We start from the raw sequence: 17,963 nt of genomic DNA on the forward strand, positions 1-17,963 counted from the left end.
CCATTTCTTACCTGGCACTGTTGTGTGAAGAAAAGCTTTCTCTTCCTCCCTTCTCCCCTGGTGACTGTCACCGTGGACTCAGGGGAGCATTTTGTTTCTGGCTAATTGTGTTATAGTTCACTGTTGTCATTAGTCTTTTGCATAGCCCTGTGGGCTCACCCTTGGCCAGTGGGCGCCCCAGGGGCTGGCTCCTATATCCTGTAGATGTCTCCCCATCCGCCTTCGGGTCCTTTTTTCTTTCTGTCACAGCTGTATATTCCAGGCTCACGTTGTGCCTTTCCTGTCTCTGACTTGGAATTAGCCATTTCCTGAAGAACCGTGGGTTTATTTTATTGGGGAGATGTTATTAACCAGATCTGGGCCCAGATGTGTTGATTGTTGCTTTGGTGCTATTGCTTCTAGGCCCTTCTTCAAGATAGGGCTGGGGAGATAAACCCATGTAATCATGCGTCCTTACGACAACCTCCAGTGCGCAATTGGACCAGGACACTCGTGCCTGTCGTCATCTTCAAAACGAGCACCTGCCCAGAGCTCCTGCCTGGGGTGCGTCCCCAGCCCAGTGCTGCTCCTGGCCGGGGGCAGTTGCATTGCCTGCCATGCCCACATCATTCTGGCTCTGCTGGCTCAGGCCCACGCTCAGCTGCGTCACCCTGGCTTCACCCACCCGCTAGGCTCTTATTAGGATGCAGGCGTGCATCCACATTGCTTTTGTGCAGTTTTCAGTAGAGACTGGGAGCTCCCACCAGGGGGCTGTGTGCCCGGACCCTCCACGTGACCGCCTGGTTACAGAGGGAGCTTTCCGGCCGTCTCCCCAGCCCATGAATTGCCTGTGCTGTTGCTGTCACCCCACTTGGTTGATGAGGATAGTGAAGCACGAGAAATCGAGGATGTTGCCCAAGGTCACGTCCTGGGCACAGACTCAGAGTTGAACCCTGGCACTCTGCTTGCTGGTCAGTGGTGCTCCTGGAGCGGAGGGCTCCGGGTACAGGTGCGGAGAAGCACTGGGAGGGGAGGGTTGGGGAGGGGCCGGCCTGGGACCTCTAGAAGAGGTATGATTGTGGCCATGAGCGGGAGGGGCTGTGGAGGCGGGATTTGCCAGGGTGCTGTTCTGGGGCTTCTCTGAGGTTGGAGCCAGGAAACGTGTGATTTCTTGATGATGAGCCCGATTTAGAACCACTGCTGCGAGCACTTCCTTTTGTTTACCATGTTTATGTGGCTGCTTCCCATCTGTGCCACCGGGCAGAGCCTCAGTTAAACCTGCCGGCCGACCTTGCCTTTGAAGTTAAGTGTGGCTGGAGGAGGTGACGGAGCTGCTCAGGAGGGGTCACTTCTGCCACAGGTCTGGGACGTGCCTCGGGAGAGACGCTGGGGCTAAACTGGTCTCGCATCTACTCCTTTGGCAGTAAAGCTTCGAATCACTTTGGTTCAGCAGTATCAGTTCTCCACTGGGTTTGTGATTGTCAGATTCACCAAATGCAAGTGACAGAATGTAAACCAGATGCATAGAAGCAGGATCCAGAACTCTCAGCTGGCCTCTTGGGTTACCCAGTATTTGTTAAATTTAGGCAACTCAGTATCACTGCTTTAATCGTTACATGTTGGTAACATGCTTTTTTTTTTTAAATTATTTTATTTTTTCCCCCCCACTGGACAGCATGGGGATCAAGTTACTCTTACATGTATACATTTTTTTTCCCCACCCTTTGTTCTGTTGCAGTATGAGTATCTAGACATAGTTCTCAATGCTACTCAGCAGGATCTCCTTGTAAATCTCTTCTAAGTTGTATCTGATAACCCCAAGCTCCCGATCCCTCCCACTCCCTCCCTCTCCCGTTGGGCAGCCGCAAGTCTATTCTCCAAGTCCATGATTTTCTTTGCTGTGGGATGTTCATTTGTGCTGGATATTAGATTCCAGTTATAAGTGATATCATATGGTATTTGTCTTTGTCTTTCTGGCTCATTTCACTCAGGATGAGATTCTCTAGTTCCATCCATGTTGCTGCAAATGGCATTATGTCATTCTTTTTTATGGCTGAGTAGTATTCCATTGTGTATATAGACCACATCTTCCGAATCCAATCATCTGTCGATGGACATTTGGGTTGTTTCCATGTCCTGGCTATTGTGAATAGTGCTGCAATGAACATGCGGGTGCATGTGTCTCTCTTAAGTAGAGTTTTGTCCGGATATATGCCCAAGAGTGGGATTGTGGGGTCATATGGAAGTTCTATGTATAGGTTTCTAAGGTATCTCCAAACTGTTCTCCATAGTGGCTGTACCAGTTTACATTCCCACCAACAGTGCAGGAGGGTTCCCTTTTCTCCACAGCCCCTCCAGCACTTGTTATTTGTGGACTTATTAATGATGGCCATTCTGACTGGTGTGAGGTGGTATCTCATGGTAGTTTCGATTTGCATTTTTCTTATAATCAGTGATGTTGAGCATTTTTTCATGTGTTTGCTGGCCATCTGTATATCTTCCTTGGAGAACAGTCTATTTAGGTCTTTTGCCCATTTTTCCATTGATTGATTGGCTTTTTTGCTGTTGAGTTGTATAAGTTGCTTATATATTTTAGAGGTTAAGCCCTTGTCCATTGCATCGTTTGAAACTATTTTTTCCCATTCTGTAAGTTGTCTTTTTGTTTTCTTTTTGGTTTCCTTTGCTGTGCAAAAGCTTTTCAGTTTGATTAGGTCCCATGGGTTTATTTTTGCTCTAATTTCTATTGCGTTGGGAGACTGACCTGAGAAAATATTCATGATGTTGATGTCAGAGAGTGTTTTGCCTATGTTCTCTTCCAGGAGTTTGATGGTGTCCTGTCTTATATTTAAGTCTTTCAGCCATTTTGAGTTTACTTTTGTGCATGGTGGTAACATGCTTTTTAACGTTCTCTCTCTTTACTCTCTTCACATCTGACAAGGTGGGTCCAAGTGAAATGGAAGCGGCAGTTTTGCGTGGTCATGAGCAAATGTCATATCAGGAGTTTGATGTCACCTCCCTTGCCAGGCTGCTGGTTGCACTGTTCCATGGGGGGCGGGGGAGGGGGGTGGGCAGAGTGACCTGACTGTTGGATTCAGGTTGGCTGCAGCGTCACTGTGACACAGGGGCCGTGCTCGGCTCCCCCCGTGGGCTCAGCCAAAATCCTTGCTGCTAGGTGATGCTCTGCCTTTGTTGTTGAGGCCAGTGGTTTTTGCTCCTTGGACCAGTGTACTTTTTGATACTCTGAGATTTTTCTTGTCATATAAAAGGACAGATTTTATGTTTGGAAATAAAATTATTTCCTGGAAATTTTTTTTTCTCATACCAAGTATAAAAATCTATCTCAAAGAGGTTCTAGCTACTCACATAACAAAGACTATCTAAGAAAGATCATAAATAATTTTTGTTTGTTTTTTGTCTTTTTGCCTTTTCTAGGGCTGCTCCCGCAGCATATGGAGGTTCCCAGGCTAGGGGTCTAATGGGAGCTGTAGCCACTGGCCTACACCACAGCCACAGCAACACAGGATCTGAGCCATGTCTGCAACCTACACCACAGCTCACAGCAGTGCCGCATCCTTAACCCACTAAGCAAGGCCAGGGATTGAACCCGCAACCTCATGGTTCCTAGTCGGATTCGTTAACCACTGAGCCACGACAGGAACTCCCATAAATAATTTCTAAAGTAAATTATATATACCTTTTATCCAGATTAGTTGGAGCCTTAAGAAAGGGAATGTAAATATCTGTGGGAGGAAAATAGAATTAATTGAGCATATTTATTTATTTTTCTTTTTATCATCAGTTCCTAAATAGATGTTTCCTGCCTAAAGTTATGTAGAAGCAAACTTACGGGTTGCTTCTACATGCTAATATTAATAAATAATAATAGATATTAAATCTTGATAATCTTGATAAATATTGATTTTAATAATATCTAAAATACTCCGCTGTCTAGAAAAACAAATGACCCTTCACCTTGACGAACTTATAAAGAGGCTTTGCAGATGTGTGGCCGTGGCCTTGCTTGGAGGCCAAGCGGCACCTGAGATGTAATTGACACACCATACAGTTCATCCAGGTGAAGTGCAGGGCGGTGGTTTTAGTCTGCTCAAAGCTGTGTAGGCATCACCACCATCTATTTTAGAAAAGTCTTATCAGCTCAGGAAGAAACCCCACAGCCTTAGTTATTTATCATCCTCTCATCTCCCCACCTCAACCCTAAGCAGCCACAAATCTGACATAGTTGCCTGTGGGCATCGCGTATAAATGGAATAATAGAACCGGGCGGGGGGGGGATGTGCACGCCTGGCACCTTTTGTGGCCGGCATCAGTCTTTGTTCCATTTTATTGCCGAGTTAAATTCCATTCAGGATGGAATGGCTGCATCCTCTGTGCTTATCCGGTCACCAGCTGAGGGGCACTTGGGTTGTTTCTGCCTTTGGGGCTGTTGCAGTAATGCCCACTCTCAAGATTCTGGCAGAGGTTTTGTGTGGACACATGTTTTCATTTCTCTTGGGTCTACACCTAAAAGCAGATGGTCAGATGATAACTGTTTCAGTTCTTGAGCCACTGCCACACTGTTCCACGGTGGCTGCACTATTTAAAATCCCACCAGCAGTGCACAAGGGCTCCCGTTTCCCCACATCCTCGCCAATGGTGGTGATTATCTGACTTTTTAATTATAGCCTTCCTGGCAGGAAGTGGTATCTCAGTAGGGTTGTAAGTGCTGTTTTACTTGTATCTCCGTGTAAATTAAGGATAAATGAAAATTATGGTAAACCTGTTTATATAAATAAATGATATGCAAAATATTACTTTCTGAATTGGAATTAACCTCCACAAACTATAATCTGACACGTATATGCTGTCGTATCGTTTTAGCAGGATAATTCCAGTTCTTCGGGATGGGCCTGTTACATCTGTGTCCTCCCATGTCCCCCAGGGCAGCCCGGACATAGTGGTGTGCTGGCCACTGCACCAGTGGGCCGAGACCAAGTGTAGTTCAGGAAATGTTTTCTTAGTCTTTTGTCTACATCTGACATAAGAATAGTAAAAGCCGTGAAATAGTAGCACTCCTGTGTTAATTAATTTATGCGAGTTGGAGTTCCCTGATGGCCTGACTATTAAGGATCTGGCGTTGTCACTGCTGTGGTGAGGGTCCCTTCTGTGGCGTGGGTTTGATCCCTGGCCTGGGAACTTTTGCATAGTGCCAGCACAGCCCTCCCCAAAATTACAGCTGATTGATAACCTTCTTACTGACAACACTTAAATGCTCTTCTTTGTTTAATAGCTTTAATATTCATTTCTGATGCAGAAATGTCAATTATTTTGTCTAGACCCCACTGGTTGGCAGTAACAAAAACATAACCCTTTAACGCAGGTCTGGAACCTAGTCTCGGCCTCAGTGAGTTCCCTGGACTCTGGTTTTTTTCCCTCCTTCACTGAGATACCTAGAAGCCGAGCCAGTCTCACTCTAGGAGGGCATGCCCTGTGCTGCCACCTGGCGGTGTCGGTGACAACTGCAGTGGCTCCTGCAACCCCTAGAGCAGGGTCAGCTGGCCTGTGGCCAGTGGTGTGGGCTCTGAGCCAGAGTTCTGGTCGAGCCCCTGCCCCATACCTGGCCATGACCTTGGAGAGGTAGCTCGTTTTCTCTTCTATAAAATAGGTTTCATAGTGCATCTCACGGTGCTGTGTTCTGAAGTGAGTTTGCACAAGTGCCGAGAAGCCTGCATGGCCCTCTGCAGGGTGTGGCTGTTCTGCCCTTAACACTTCAGGTGGCAGGTTAAATATGTGTATTTTATTTATAGACATAAGTTATTCCAAACTGATTGGGTGTAGCCTAAAGTTTATTTTTCACCGTGGATCTTTTCAATGTATAGTTTCTGTTATACATAATTTTAAAGTTTACTTCTATCTCATACTGTAAAGTTAAAGGGTTAAAAAAAATCATACTAAAATTTGAAGGTTCTTACTTTCAAAGTGGATGAATGTCATATGGAAATAACCATAAGCTCAGCAGTGGAATTTTTTTTTTAATCTGTTTTGAACTTGGGAAGTAAAGTAACCAGTCAGATGAGCTTTGTTCTTAACATGTAATTACTAATTTTATTTAGTGTTTCCTATTCTACTTTTTGAAGTAAGCTATAGATTTTACATGTATATTTTGCATACTATAACAAGGTCATTTGTAAGTGGCCTTTCTAAGTTTTACTCATTCCTTTCCCATTCTTGTTTTAAGTATGTATATATTTAAGGTGTATAGTACACACGCGTGTGTATACCTCTGTGTGTGTATATTCAGACATTGCGTATGTGTCCGTATCACGGCATCATGTTTTCCACCCAGTATTGTCGTGCACATGTTCACCTCTTGTTCAGTAACTTGAGACAGTGAGTTGCTCATTATGGTTGTAATGTTGTTCCTTTCTTGCTGTATATCATACTGGAAAGGTCAGTTCTGTTCGTGCAGCTTTTCTTCTCTGAAATTATACCTGTAGAATAAATTGCCCAGAGAAAGCACCTTCATGAAGAGAAGGTGAATGGTTTAACGGCTCTCGAGAGGTTTGCGCACATGCATTTGTTCAGAAGTGTTGCCCTGTTTAATGCTGTTGAACACTGATCCCCGAGAGCTTTCGTCCCTGAAGCATCATGCTGGGGCACAGGTGACAGGCAGGTCCTGGCCCCGGGGCTCCAGTCGTGCTGAAAGCCCTCGTGAGTGGCCTGAGCAAAAGGCCGTGCTGGGGCAGATGCGGTGTCCCCTCTGAGTCTGAGGGAGGAAGTGGCGTCTGGACAGTGGCAGAGTGTGAAGATACAGCTTGAATTTAGTAACGATTGATGTTTGGTGTTCTTTCTTGCGATGATGTCTAGTTGTTATTTCCAGAACATGTTTCCTGCCTCACTGGGTGACTTGACTTCTGCAGCTGCGGACGCGGTGGAAAGAGCGCGCAGGTTCGGACAGACTATTTCAGTTCGGAGCTCCAGCTTCCTCGCGTTAGAAACGTACATGGTGCTTCCTTCAGGGAGTTTCAAGGGTCGTGGAAAGTGTGTGCAGCCTTATTCCCAGAGCCATGCGACACGAGGGGCTGGATGTTAACAAAGAACTTGTTGCACGAGTCAGGCGTGGTGAGAGGAGTCACTGCCCTCGTCACGCAGCCTGCTTCCCGCAGGGCCCGTCCTCCTGGTCAGTGCAGCTGGGTTTTCCGTACGCTGCTCCCCGCCTCTGGCCATCCACTTGCTCACTCTCTCGAGTGACCAGCACACCCGCTCCCGGCCTCCCTCAGCCCTTGCAGGTCGCCAGGCGCCGTGTTTGGTGTTGGGATGAAGAGGGACCTTATGGCAGTGCCCCGGCTCCCAGGGGACTCCCTGTCCTCCGGGAGGTCAGGCCTGTCCTGCGGCCGGACTTACTGCTGGTGTAAACCTGTGCTCACTCTAGGAAGAGTGAACCCCTTGGATTGGAAAGGAGACTGGAAAAGCCTCTGCGATGGGGGCGGCAGTCAGACCTCCAACGGGACTTATTCTCTAAGTCAGGAGGGCGACAGAAGCCAGGGCGTGGCGCTCGCAGGAACAGCACGCAGTCTTCTGAGGCTGTTCCGAGTGGAGTGTGGCTGGGGAAGGAAGTGGCAGGTCACAGGGCTAGATGGTAGGTGGGGGCTGGCTGAGAAAGAGCTTTACTATTTTTAAGGGCTTTAGCCTTTATTATATAGATGATGTAGACTTTACCAGAGAATGGTAGGATGAAATCTCTGAGTGGGGAAAAGAGCTAGTCCCTAGTTGATTGATTGACTGATTTTGCTTTTTAGGGCCACCCCCGCGGCATATGGAGGTTCCCAGGCTGCGGGTCAAATTGGAACTGTAGCCGCCGGCCTATACCACAGCCACAGCAACGTGGGATCCGAGCCGCATCTGCGACCTACACCACAGCTCACAGCAGCGCCGTGATTCTTAACCCACTGAGCAAGGCCAGGAATCGAACCCGCAACCTCATGGTTCCTAGTCGGATTCGTTTCCGCTGTGCCATGATGGGAACTGCAGTTAGTCTCTAGTTTATAACATCTTCAGAAATAAATCCCAGATGGATTTAAAGTAATAGAAGAGCAGAGGACATGATTTTCTCTATCACTGGGGGGTGTGGGGGGAAGCCTTTTGTAGACATGGGCTAAATTCTGGAGTTGTAAAGGAGAGCATGAGATGGACAGATTCTACCGAGTAAATATTTAGGGGCGTCTGTGCAGCATACTCCACTCTGAATAAAGCCAAAAATCCAAAGACAGGAAGAGCATTTGCTGCCTGAACAACACGGAACCCGTGTACCTAATAAGTAATGAGGAGAGAAAGATGAACACCTCCCAGAGGAAAGGAGGCCAAAGATGCAAGCAGGCAGTTTTCCAAGGAGAAAAGTACAAATGGTTGCTAAACATAGAACGAGGTGCCCATTGTCGTTAATCAGAGAAATGCAAAATCTGAACAAGAGTGGAATTTAACCATCAGCCTGACCCAGGTGATAGACAGGGAGTGGTGGCTCATGTTGGCCAAAATGTGGGCAGACAGGTGCACTGGGAACCTTCTTGGGGGAGATACAAGTTACAGTGCCCTTTTCCAGAGGGCAGCAAAGTGATGATTTGTCAAATGTTAGCTCGAGGTTGCGCAGTAGCCCCACAGGGGAAATCACCCTGGAAAACGCAGCGTTGGGGCGCTGTTTGTGGTGCTGAAGGCAGGCAACGGTGTGCGTGTCTCCTTGCCCGCGTGCACGGCACTTCCTGGTGAGAGTGTGAACCGTCCTCAGACCCCGCGCAGGGAGCAGCAGTGGGGACAGTACTTTCTGCGTTAGCTCCTTTGTATCATCTGGGGAGATTAAGGTCCCCACCATGTGACATTTCTATATTAAACCACCCCTCCCAAAACCCAGCAAAGGAGAGAGTAGCACTTCTGGGCTGGGGAGGAGGCTGGGGAAGAAGTCGGGGCCAGGGAATCAGGAGGTTTGCTAGGTTCAGGGGTGAGAGCTGGTGGTCTGGACTGGCGGGGGCCGACCAGAGCGGGGAGGGTAGACTGGACAGGACAGACAGCGAGAAGTGGGCTCTGTCCATTGATCGGGCACAGGCAGGGTGACTCTGAAGCATGGATGCTGCACTGCTGGGTGGCCGGCAGCAGCCTGCTCCTGACGCAGGAGGCACAGCCTCGAGGGGAGGTGATTAGTGTCTCAGACGCGGGTCCCCAGCGGCATCTGAGCGCCGTCGGGTTCCAGCTTGTCTCTAGCGTGCAGGTTTATGCTTTCTTACTAAGGCTTGTCTCCTGCAGCCTTCGGTTCTGCTCCTGTTTGTTGGGAAATAGTATCAACGTGTTAAAATATATAAACAGCAATTTCTAAGTGTGATTTTTTTTTTTTTTGGTCTTTTTTGGTCTTTTTTGCCTTTGCTAGGTCCGCTCCCGTGGCATATGGAGGTTCCCAGGCTAGGGGTTGAATCGGAGCTGTAGCCGCTGGCCTATGTCACAGCCACAGCAGTGCCAGATCCAAGCCATATCTGTGATCTGCACCACAGCTCACGGCAACGTCGGATCCTTAACCCACTGAGCAAGGCCAGGGATCGAACCCGCAACCTCATGGTCCCTAGTCGGATTCGTTAACCACTGAGCCACAACGGGAACTCCTAAGTGTGATTTTATTAATTGAAGTTGATTTGCAGTATGTTTCAAGAGTACAGCAAAATGACTCAATTAAATATATGTGTGAATATGTATTTCCATTAAAGGTTATTATCAGATACTGAGTATCGTTCCCTGTACTGTGGAGTAGGTCCTTGTTGCTTATCTGTTTTATATGTAATAGTGTGTGCACACTAACCCCAAACTCCTGATGTATCTCCCTCACCCCTCTCCTTTCCCCTTTGGTCACCGTAAGTTTGTTTTCTGTTGTCTGTGGGTCTGTTTCTGTTTTGTAAGTAAGTTCATTTGTGTCATTTTTCCGAGAGTCCGTAGAGGTGATGTTTGGGTGTTTTGTCTTTGATGTCACTCAGTGTGATACTGTCCAGGTCCATCCATGTCCTGGCTGTTGTGAACAGTGCGGCTGTGAACACAGGGGTGCTCGTGTGTTTTCAGGTTTTGTTTTGTCGGGATAGATGCCCAGGAAAGGGATGGCAGGATCACACGGCGACTCTATTTTCAGTTTTTTAAGGAGCCTCCTCCGCACTGTTCTCCACAGTGGCTGCCCCTGTTGACATGCCCACCAGCAGTGGAGGAGGGTTCCCTTTTCTCCACACCCCTTCCAGCGTTTACCATCTGTAGACCTTCTGATGACGGCCGTTCTGATGGATGTGAGGTGGTACCTCATAGTAGTTTGGATTTGCATTTCTCTACTAATAGCGATGTTGAACATCTTTTCATGTACCTCTGGGCCGTCTGTATGTCGTCCTCGGAAAAATGTCTGTTTCAGCCTTCAACCCATTTTTTGATGGTGTGTGTGTGTGCGCGCATGCGCGTGTGTTTATTAAGCTGTATGGGCCGTTTGTACATTGTAGAAATTAATCCCTTGTCAGTCACATCATTTGCAGATATTTTCTCCCAGTCTGTAGGCTGTCGTTTCATTTCGTTCGTGGTTTCCTCTGCTGTGCAAAAGCTTTGACGTTCTCCTAAGAGTGATTTTCACCGTCTGTCCTTGTCTGTGCGTCAGAGCGCTCACGTGGCCATGATGGACGCCCTCATGATGGCTTACGCCGTGGAGATGGTCAGCGTGGAGAGAGTGATCGCCTGTGCCCAGCAGTACTCAGCTTTCTTCCAAGCCACGGACCTGCCGTACGACATTGAGGACGCCGTCATGTACTGGATCAATAAGGTGGGATAGACCAGACCCCCCCTCCCCGGGGGGAAGGCGCGAACCCCTCCCCGCTCTCTGCTCTGCCCTGAGCATGCGCGTCCCCGAGTTCACACGCTGAGACCGTGTGTTAGGTGATGGTGTTAGGAGCGGAGGCCTCTGGGAGGTGAATCGGGATGAGAGCCTGGCCCTCGTGTGGGGGATCAGTGCCCTTGTGAAAGAGACCACAGAAGCCACAGCGGGAGGACACAGCAGGAGAAGGCCAGGCACACCGCTCTGCTGGCGCCTTGGTCTGCGGCTCCCCGCCCCCCACCGTAGGACATAAGTGCCGGTGGTGCTTCTGTTGCAATGGCCTGAACGCACTAAGATCCCATCACTCTTTTTGTTTTAAATCGAAATGAAAGCTAAAGTTGTGCAATCTTACTTCAATTTCCCATTCCCTTTAGACCTTGAAGAAAAAAAAAACTTAAAATGATGAAAATAGATTCTATGTATTCCACAGTATCTGCAGTTACATCTAATGATTAATCTAGATCCTACCAGATTATTACAGCCTTCAGAACCCTGTGGGTAGAGAACCGTTCACTGCGGTGCTCAGTCAGTGTTTTTTTGCATCCAGGAATGAAAAAGTTTCTCCTGTTTCCAATTAGATGATTTTTAGGTTTGCTTGACTGACATGCCTAAGATTGTATAGATTGTAGATTTCTCTTCTTGGACATGTTTATGGAACTGGGATTGGTTATTTGTGCTCTGAAGATGCTTAAATTGTTAATTTGTCACTCCCTTTGCCAATTCCAAGTAGTTAATTCTTTGTCATTCCCTTGCGTTTGTGGTGATAAGCCGAGAGGAAGTTAAACCTCATCTGTGAGCCAGACCTGAACAGATTTAAGAGAAGTTACAGCTTTGGGCGTCTGCCCGATGCTCCCACGCGCTGGCAGCAGGAGGCTGCCTGTGGGAGCTCCTACATGGGCCGTCCTTGTGGGCAAGTCCTCAGGGTCAGCCTCCGTGTGGGAGGCCCGTCCAGCACTCCCCCCCAGTCCCTCCCTCTTTCTGCATCTTCAGTGGGCCTCTCCTCCCCGCCTCAGCTGTAGAGAATGCTGGGCGCATCCTGGGACCTTTCATCATCAGAAACAGTGTGGCCTTGGTGCCTCATTGCAGATTCCCCTCCCTGAATCCTTCCTTCCTGGTCCTGCTCTGGGTAGCTCTGCAGAGCCTCCTGCAGTCCCTTGTCTCATCCAGAGTCCCCCTCGCTGTCCTGGGATGCTCAGCTGCCCCACTGGGACTAGAACAAGGATCCCCCCCACCACCCCAGGGTGTTGGTTGGTTCACATTTTACTTAAAATGTAAAGTTTACCACAGCTGACAAAGTGTCATCCAGCCCAGCCCTTGCTGTGTCCCGTCCCAGGCAGGGCCTCTGTTCCTCTCCCTGCCAGCCGGGGGCCACCTCTGGGCCTTTGGATGTGATGTTTGCACCCTGGTGCCTCTGCTCCGTCAGCGCTCAGGCTGGGCGCACCCTCTCCTCACAGCCTGTCTGAAGCATGCGCTTGGCAAGGCTTACTTTCTCCTCTGATGCTCTGTCTCCTTTACAGCACTGTTCAGAGTCTGTCATTACTGTGCTTATTAAGCATTGAGGAAACCAGAATAATCGCCACGAGACTGGTACTGTGCCCTCCCTGCTTTTTTCAATTTGGGCGTCTAGACTGGAGCGGTGTTTGGCAGAGAGATGATGTTTAAGAAATCAAGGAGGTTGTTTAAGTTCCAGTATTAGCCTTGGCACTTTAGAACTCTGGAAGTCTGCAGAGAGATGTGGCGACCACTTCTTCAGCATCATCCAGCCTCTTTATGCGGCTGTGTCCACCCTGCTATTGAGACCATATGATCCAGCCTGAATCTCAGGGTGTGGCCTGTTCTGGTGCCTTCTATCTCTTCTCTCGCTGTCACATGGCCCTTCTTCAGTGGAGTAGATATTGCTCCTTCTGGCTCTTATTTTGGCTCATCCTGACCCAGTTGGCTTTTCTTCTGAATAATGCATCTTCAAGTATTAAAAAAAAAAAAAGGCTACCATGGAAAAATGGGAGTAACATGGCTAAAATAGCAGCAGCATTGGCTATAAATGAATTTAAACTTAAAACAAAAGCAAAAAAAGCAAGCTCGCAGAGAACAAGATGATGCTCAATGGCTGAATCATGCGGGCCACACCCGAACCCTGCAGCCATCGCCTTACGGTACGTGCCCCCACTCGGGCTCCGTTCCGTCTGTAACCCTCTCTGGGTTCACCCAGCTGGCCTTGTTCTTTCACTTCCTCAGACGCTGAGTGTTCCCACCACAGGCCTGTGTTTCACCCTCTGCTGCAGTGCCCTCTTTTCTGGGTCGCTTCCGGGGCTTCTCTGATGCCACATCCCTGCTAAAGTAGGTCCCACTGCCCCCATCTTCTACTCACCTCTTCACTGATCGGTGAATTGCTGCAAATTGCTTTTGGGGGAAGGGTCTTCCCCCCTTTTCCCCTGTTTGTTCCGTGCCCCTTGCTCCACGAGGACAGGGACTGTTCTGTATTTGTACCCGCAGCCTCTTCATGGAGTGTCTCACATCCAGTAGATGGTTGCTGAGCGTGTGGGCGGACAAATGATGCCTCGTGGTTCAGAATATTATGAATGTATGACCCGTTGGCTTTTGGGACAGACTCAGATAAGAACTTTTTTTTTAATCATGAAAATATTTCCAAACCAACAGATGATTAACAGCTGTCTGATAATGCATTAGAAAGTATTTCTCTTTTAACTTGAAAGAAAGACTTTAAAAGGATAAAAACAAAACCCACAAAAATGTATAAACTTTCCCAGGGGTGGATCCCGTCATGCTCACCCCCTTTACTCCCCCCCCCATAATTGGTAAGTTAGTCACAGTATTTCGAGACCCAGGATGTCGTAACTTGAGACACATTTTGCCAGGGCAGAACCTAGGGGTTCCTTTGTCAGGTTGTCCTAGGCCACTGTGCATCTCCCTCTAGGTCTGGAGAGGGGGTGGGCACCCAGCAGTGGTTCTGACAGCAACGACCAGGGAACGGGGCACCAGATTGCCAGAAAGACTAGTGCTGGGCGCTGGCATTGTCCCGGCTGATCAGCAGTTGGAGGTTCATGTCTATTTTTTTCTTTTTCTTTTTGTCTTTTAGAGCCACACCTGCCGCATATGGAGGTTCCCAGGGTAGGAGTCGAATCAGAGCTGCAGTTGCTGGCCTCCACCACAGCCACAGCAACACAGGATCTGCGCGGTGTCTGTGACCTACACCACAGCTCACGGCAACGCTGAATCTTTAACCCACTGAGCGAGGCCAGGGATCGAACCTGCATCCTCATGGATACTTACTAGTCAGATTCGTTTCCACTGAGTCACAGCAGGAACTCCAAGGTTCACGTCTACACCCAGACTCAGAGTGCCCCAGCGGTAGGGAGAGGGTGCTGCTCTGCAGGTGCAAACCAGTGACAGGCAGTGATTGGGGGACGGGGAAGGTGCACCGTGTCCACGTGCGTATCGGTAGACACAGCAAACGAGGGAACGAAAGAGCTGCAGAGAGTAGGACAATATGAAGGACAAAACTAGGAGTTCCCATCGTGGCGCAGTGGTTAACGAATCCGACTAGGAACCATGAGGTTGCAGGTTCGATCCCTGCCCTTGCTCAGTGGGTTAAGGATCCGGTGTGGCTGTGACCTGTGGTGTAGGTCGCAGACGAAGCTTGAATCCCGAGTTGCTGTGGCTGTGGCATAGGCCAGAGGCTACAGCTCCGATTCGATCCCTAGCCTGGGAACCTTCATATGCCATGAGTGTGGCCCTGAAAAGACCAAAAAAAAAAAAAAAATTGAAGGACAAAACTAAATGCAGGAGTGACTGAATATAAAACATGGAAGAAGAGCCATAGGAAAGAATAAAGTGGCATGGAAGGTGTGTTGGAAAAAAGAATAAAACGTAACTTTAGAAATGGAAATGTTTAGTCATTGAAAGAGAACGTTTAAATAGGAGGTTCGACAGAGCTTGAAGAGGGGCGTTGGTTAACGAGAGGAAATGACCCAGAGTGAAGCCAGAGAAATGAGGTGGGACCCATGAAATGAGTCCGACGGACTGGAATTCCCCAGAGAGCTTAACGGGGGCTCGGGGTGGGGGGAGAGGCTGTGATTGAAGAGATGATGGATGAAGATCCTTTACGGAGGTGAAGGATAGAAATTTTCAAATTCAGGAAGCACGGTTTCAACCAGGATAAGTTAAAATAAATCCGCACTTAGATAATGTGGTAATGAAGCGGCAGGAGTCCAGCCTACAAGCCAGTCTCTCGGAGTCCTCTTGTGGCCCAGGGGGTGAAGGATCCGGCGTTGTTGTCCCTGCTGTGGTGCAGGTTCCATCCCTGGCCCGGGAACTCCGGCGTGCCGTGGGCTCGGCTAAAAACCGCCACAACAGCAACGGACCGTGTCTCTCAAAGGAAGACCCCATCTCTCTCAGTAGACATCTCAGCAGTGAGAACTGAGCCAGAAGACAGCTCACCAGAACCCCCCAAAACACTAAAGGAAAATCACGCTGAACCTAGAGGCCTGTGTTTTCCACTCCGGATTCAAGGTATCGGCATGATTTGATCAAAGAAAGGTAGTGTATCATTCAGACCTTTGCAGAAAGAACTGAAAGGTTGTACTTTAGGAAGAAAGAAGTTGAAGCTGGAAGAGAAAGCGGGATGTAGGAAGGAGTGATAAACGAGAAACTGACGTGCACACGGGCAATTCCAAGTTACAAACGCCTCCTCAGGTCTTATTCTGAGGCCCTTGAAAAGGAAGAACGGTTTTTCCAGGTAAAGTAACATGAAGGATGAGAGGAGGGGATCTGAGTTAAAGCCTGTCTAAGGTTTTTGTATTATTCAAGAGAAAGGAAAAGATACTAACTCTATTTTTATTTATTTATTTATTTTTTTGTCTTTTCTAGGACTGCTCCCGTGGCATATGGAAGTTCCCAGGCTAGGGGTCCAATTGGAGTTGTAGCTACTGGCCTACACCACAGCCACAGACAGCAACGCGGGGTCTGAGCCTCATCTGCCACCTACACCACAGCTCACAGCAACGCCGGATCCTTAACCCACTGGGCAAGGCCAGGGATCGAACCCGCAACCGCATGGTTCCTAGTTGGATTCGTTAACCACTGAGTCATGACAGGAATTCCCAGAAAAGATACTAACTCTAGACTTATACTAAGGCGAGAATACACATGACTGTTTTGTATTTTTCCATGAAAAATTTTAAATAAAAGCAATGTACATTTTAAGATTATTGGCTATTCAAAAATGAATATGCTATTTTAGCGCTTTTTTCTTTATGGCCACACCTGCAGCAAACGGAAGTTCCCGGGCCAGGGATTGAGTCCTGTGCCGCAGCTGTGGCAACACCGGATCCTTGAACCCACTGTGTGGAACTCCTAGCACAGTTATTTTGAATGCATATGCTAGCGCCAGCTGTTCTAGAAATCTCGGGTTCACGGGTCCTGAGCTCATGTTCGGTGGTGAACTGCTTCTGAGTCTGCTCCCCTTCGATGTAATCCTGGAGTTGTGCAAAGGATGTCATGATTCGTTCAGCTTTAGTGGTGGAACTCCCAGGCCAGCATTTGGGCGCTGGTTTAAGAATCACTAAGTTCATTATTTCTGTATGTCTCGTACTTGTCTTGTAGTCTCCCTGTGATGGGAGTTAATAAATTATCAACGTGTAAAATGTTCTTATATTCATGAGTTCGGTGTTTCAGCTGATTTATGCCATTCCATCAGCTTCAAGTATTGGGATTAGGATTTGTCGAAGCCCTTATGGACACGTAGCTCTCTGGTATTACGTCGGGGGTGTACTGTTGCTGAGCGATGGCAGGAGTTTCTATTTATGGAGTGTTAGCCTTTCTCGATGCATCTTATACATGGTCTCTCTTATTCTCATATTAGTTGTTTGGTGTAACGATCACCATAAACCTAACTGCTTAAAGCTTCCATCTCAGTTACTCACTCACCTGTTTTATCCTCAAGTGTGGTCAGTTTCTGTGACCTCACTTTGCTGCGTCCTCTATCTCAGTCCTTTGCAAGGTTGCAGTCAAGCTGATGGCAAGTTTGAGGGCGCAAGGGGCCCCCTCCAAGCCCACATGCCTGTTGGACCGGGGCCTGGGTGTCTCCCTGGCTGTTGGCTGAGGCTGCCCCCAGTGCCTTGCTCTGCAGGCTCTGCGCCGGGCAGCTCGGAGCACGGCTGCCTGCTTCCTCAGAGCCAGCAGGAGGGAGTCTCCAAGCAAGGAGAACATGCAGTCCACCCTGGGCAGAGGTGACAGCCCGTCACCTCAGCTGCCTTCCATTGCTTAGAAGCCACCAGAGGTCCTGCCCACACTCGAGGGGGTCACTGGGGACCATCTGAGAGCCATAATCCCCGAAACCACTCTAGGAAGTAGGTTTTATTCAAATTAGCAGCTGAGGCTCAGAAATACCAAGAAATTATTGAAATCATAGCTTGTAAGTCGGGATTTTGAGTCAGACCCTGAACCTTTTCTAATTCTGCTGCCTCTTAACGGTCGATGCTCCAAGATCTTAGTGCTACAACCTCACAAACTTAAACACACTGGGAACTATGTCTAGTCACTTGTGATGGGGCATGATCATGTGAGCAAAAGGATTGCATACATGTATGTGTGACTGGGTCACCACGAGGTACGGTAGAAAATCGACAGAACACTGTAAATCAGCTATAATGGAAAAAATACAAATCATTATTTAAGAAAAGAAAACTAAACAGATCTGTGTTGTTGGTTAAATCCCTTATAACACCTCAGATAATACCAGGGATAAAGAAGACTCTTTGTAATGATTTATTAAATTAATCATAAATTAAAACTCCTCAGTGTTTTTTTAGTCACTGGACTGAATTTTAAGCAAGAGAAGTGTGTAGAAAAGTATTGATTTGCTGCAGAGTTGCAGTGGCTGATAATGGTATTCATATTTTCCAGAATGCCACCGTTAATTAATTTTAACATTTGTTTATTATTATTGGAGTGACCTTAAAATTACTGATTTGAATCCAAAATTGTTTAAACTATTCTCAAGAAATATTTTATTCACCAGATAGACTGTTTCTTAGTCTTCTTGGGCTGATTCGGGCCATTTGAACAAGCTGATAGGAGATACATTAGACCT

General features: G+C 47.9%; 1 protein-coding gene across 1 annotated transcript in view; it reads left to right on the forward strand.

The window, feature by feature from the left end:
• CAMSAP2 (calmodulin regulated spectrin associated protein family member 2) overlaps positions 1-17,963 on the forward strand; it is an 84,866-nt gene that overhangs the window by 27,298 nt on the left and 39,605 nt on the right. Inside the window, 1 exon segment of the mRNA XM_021064501.1 lies at positions 10,640-10,801. Coding sequence (XP_020920160.1) covers positions 10,640-10,801 — 162 coding nt within the window.

Source organism: Sus scrofa, chromosome 10 (genome assembly GCF_000003025.6).
Source record: "Sus scrofa isolate TJ Tabasco breed Duroc chromosome 10, Sscrofa11.1, whole genome shotgun sequence".
Classification (NCBI taxonomy): domain Eukaryota; kingdom Metazoa; phylum Chordata; class Mammalia; order Artiodactyla; family Suidae; genus Sus; species Sus scrofa.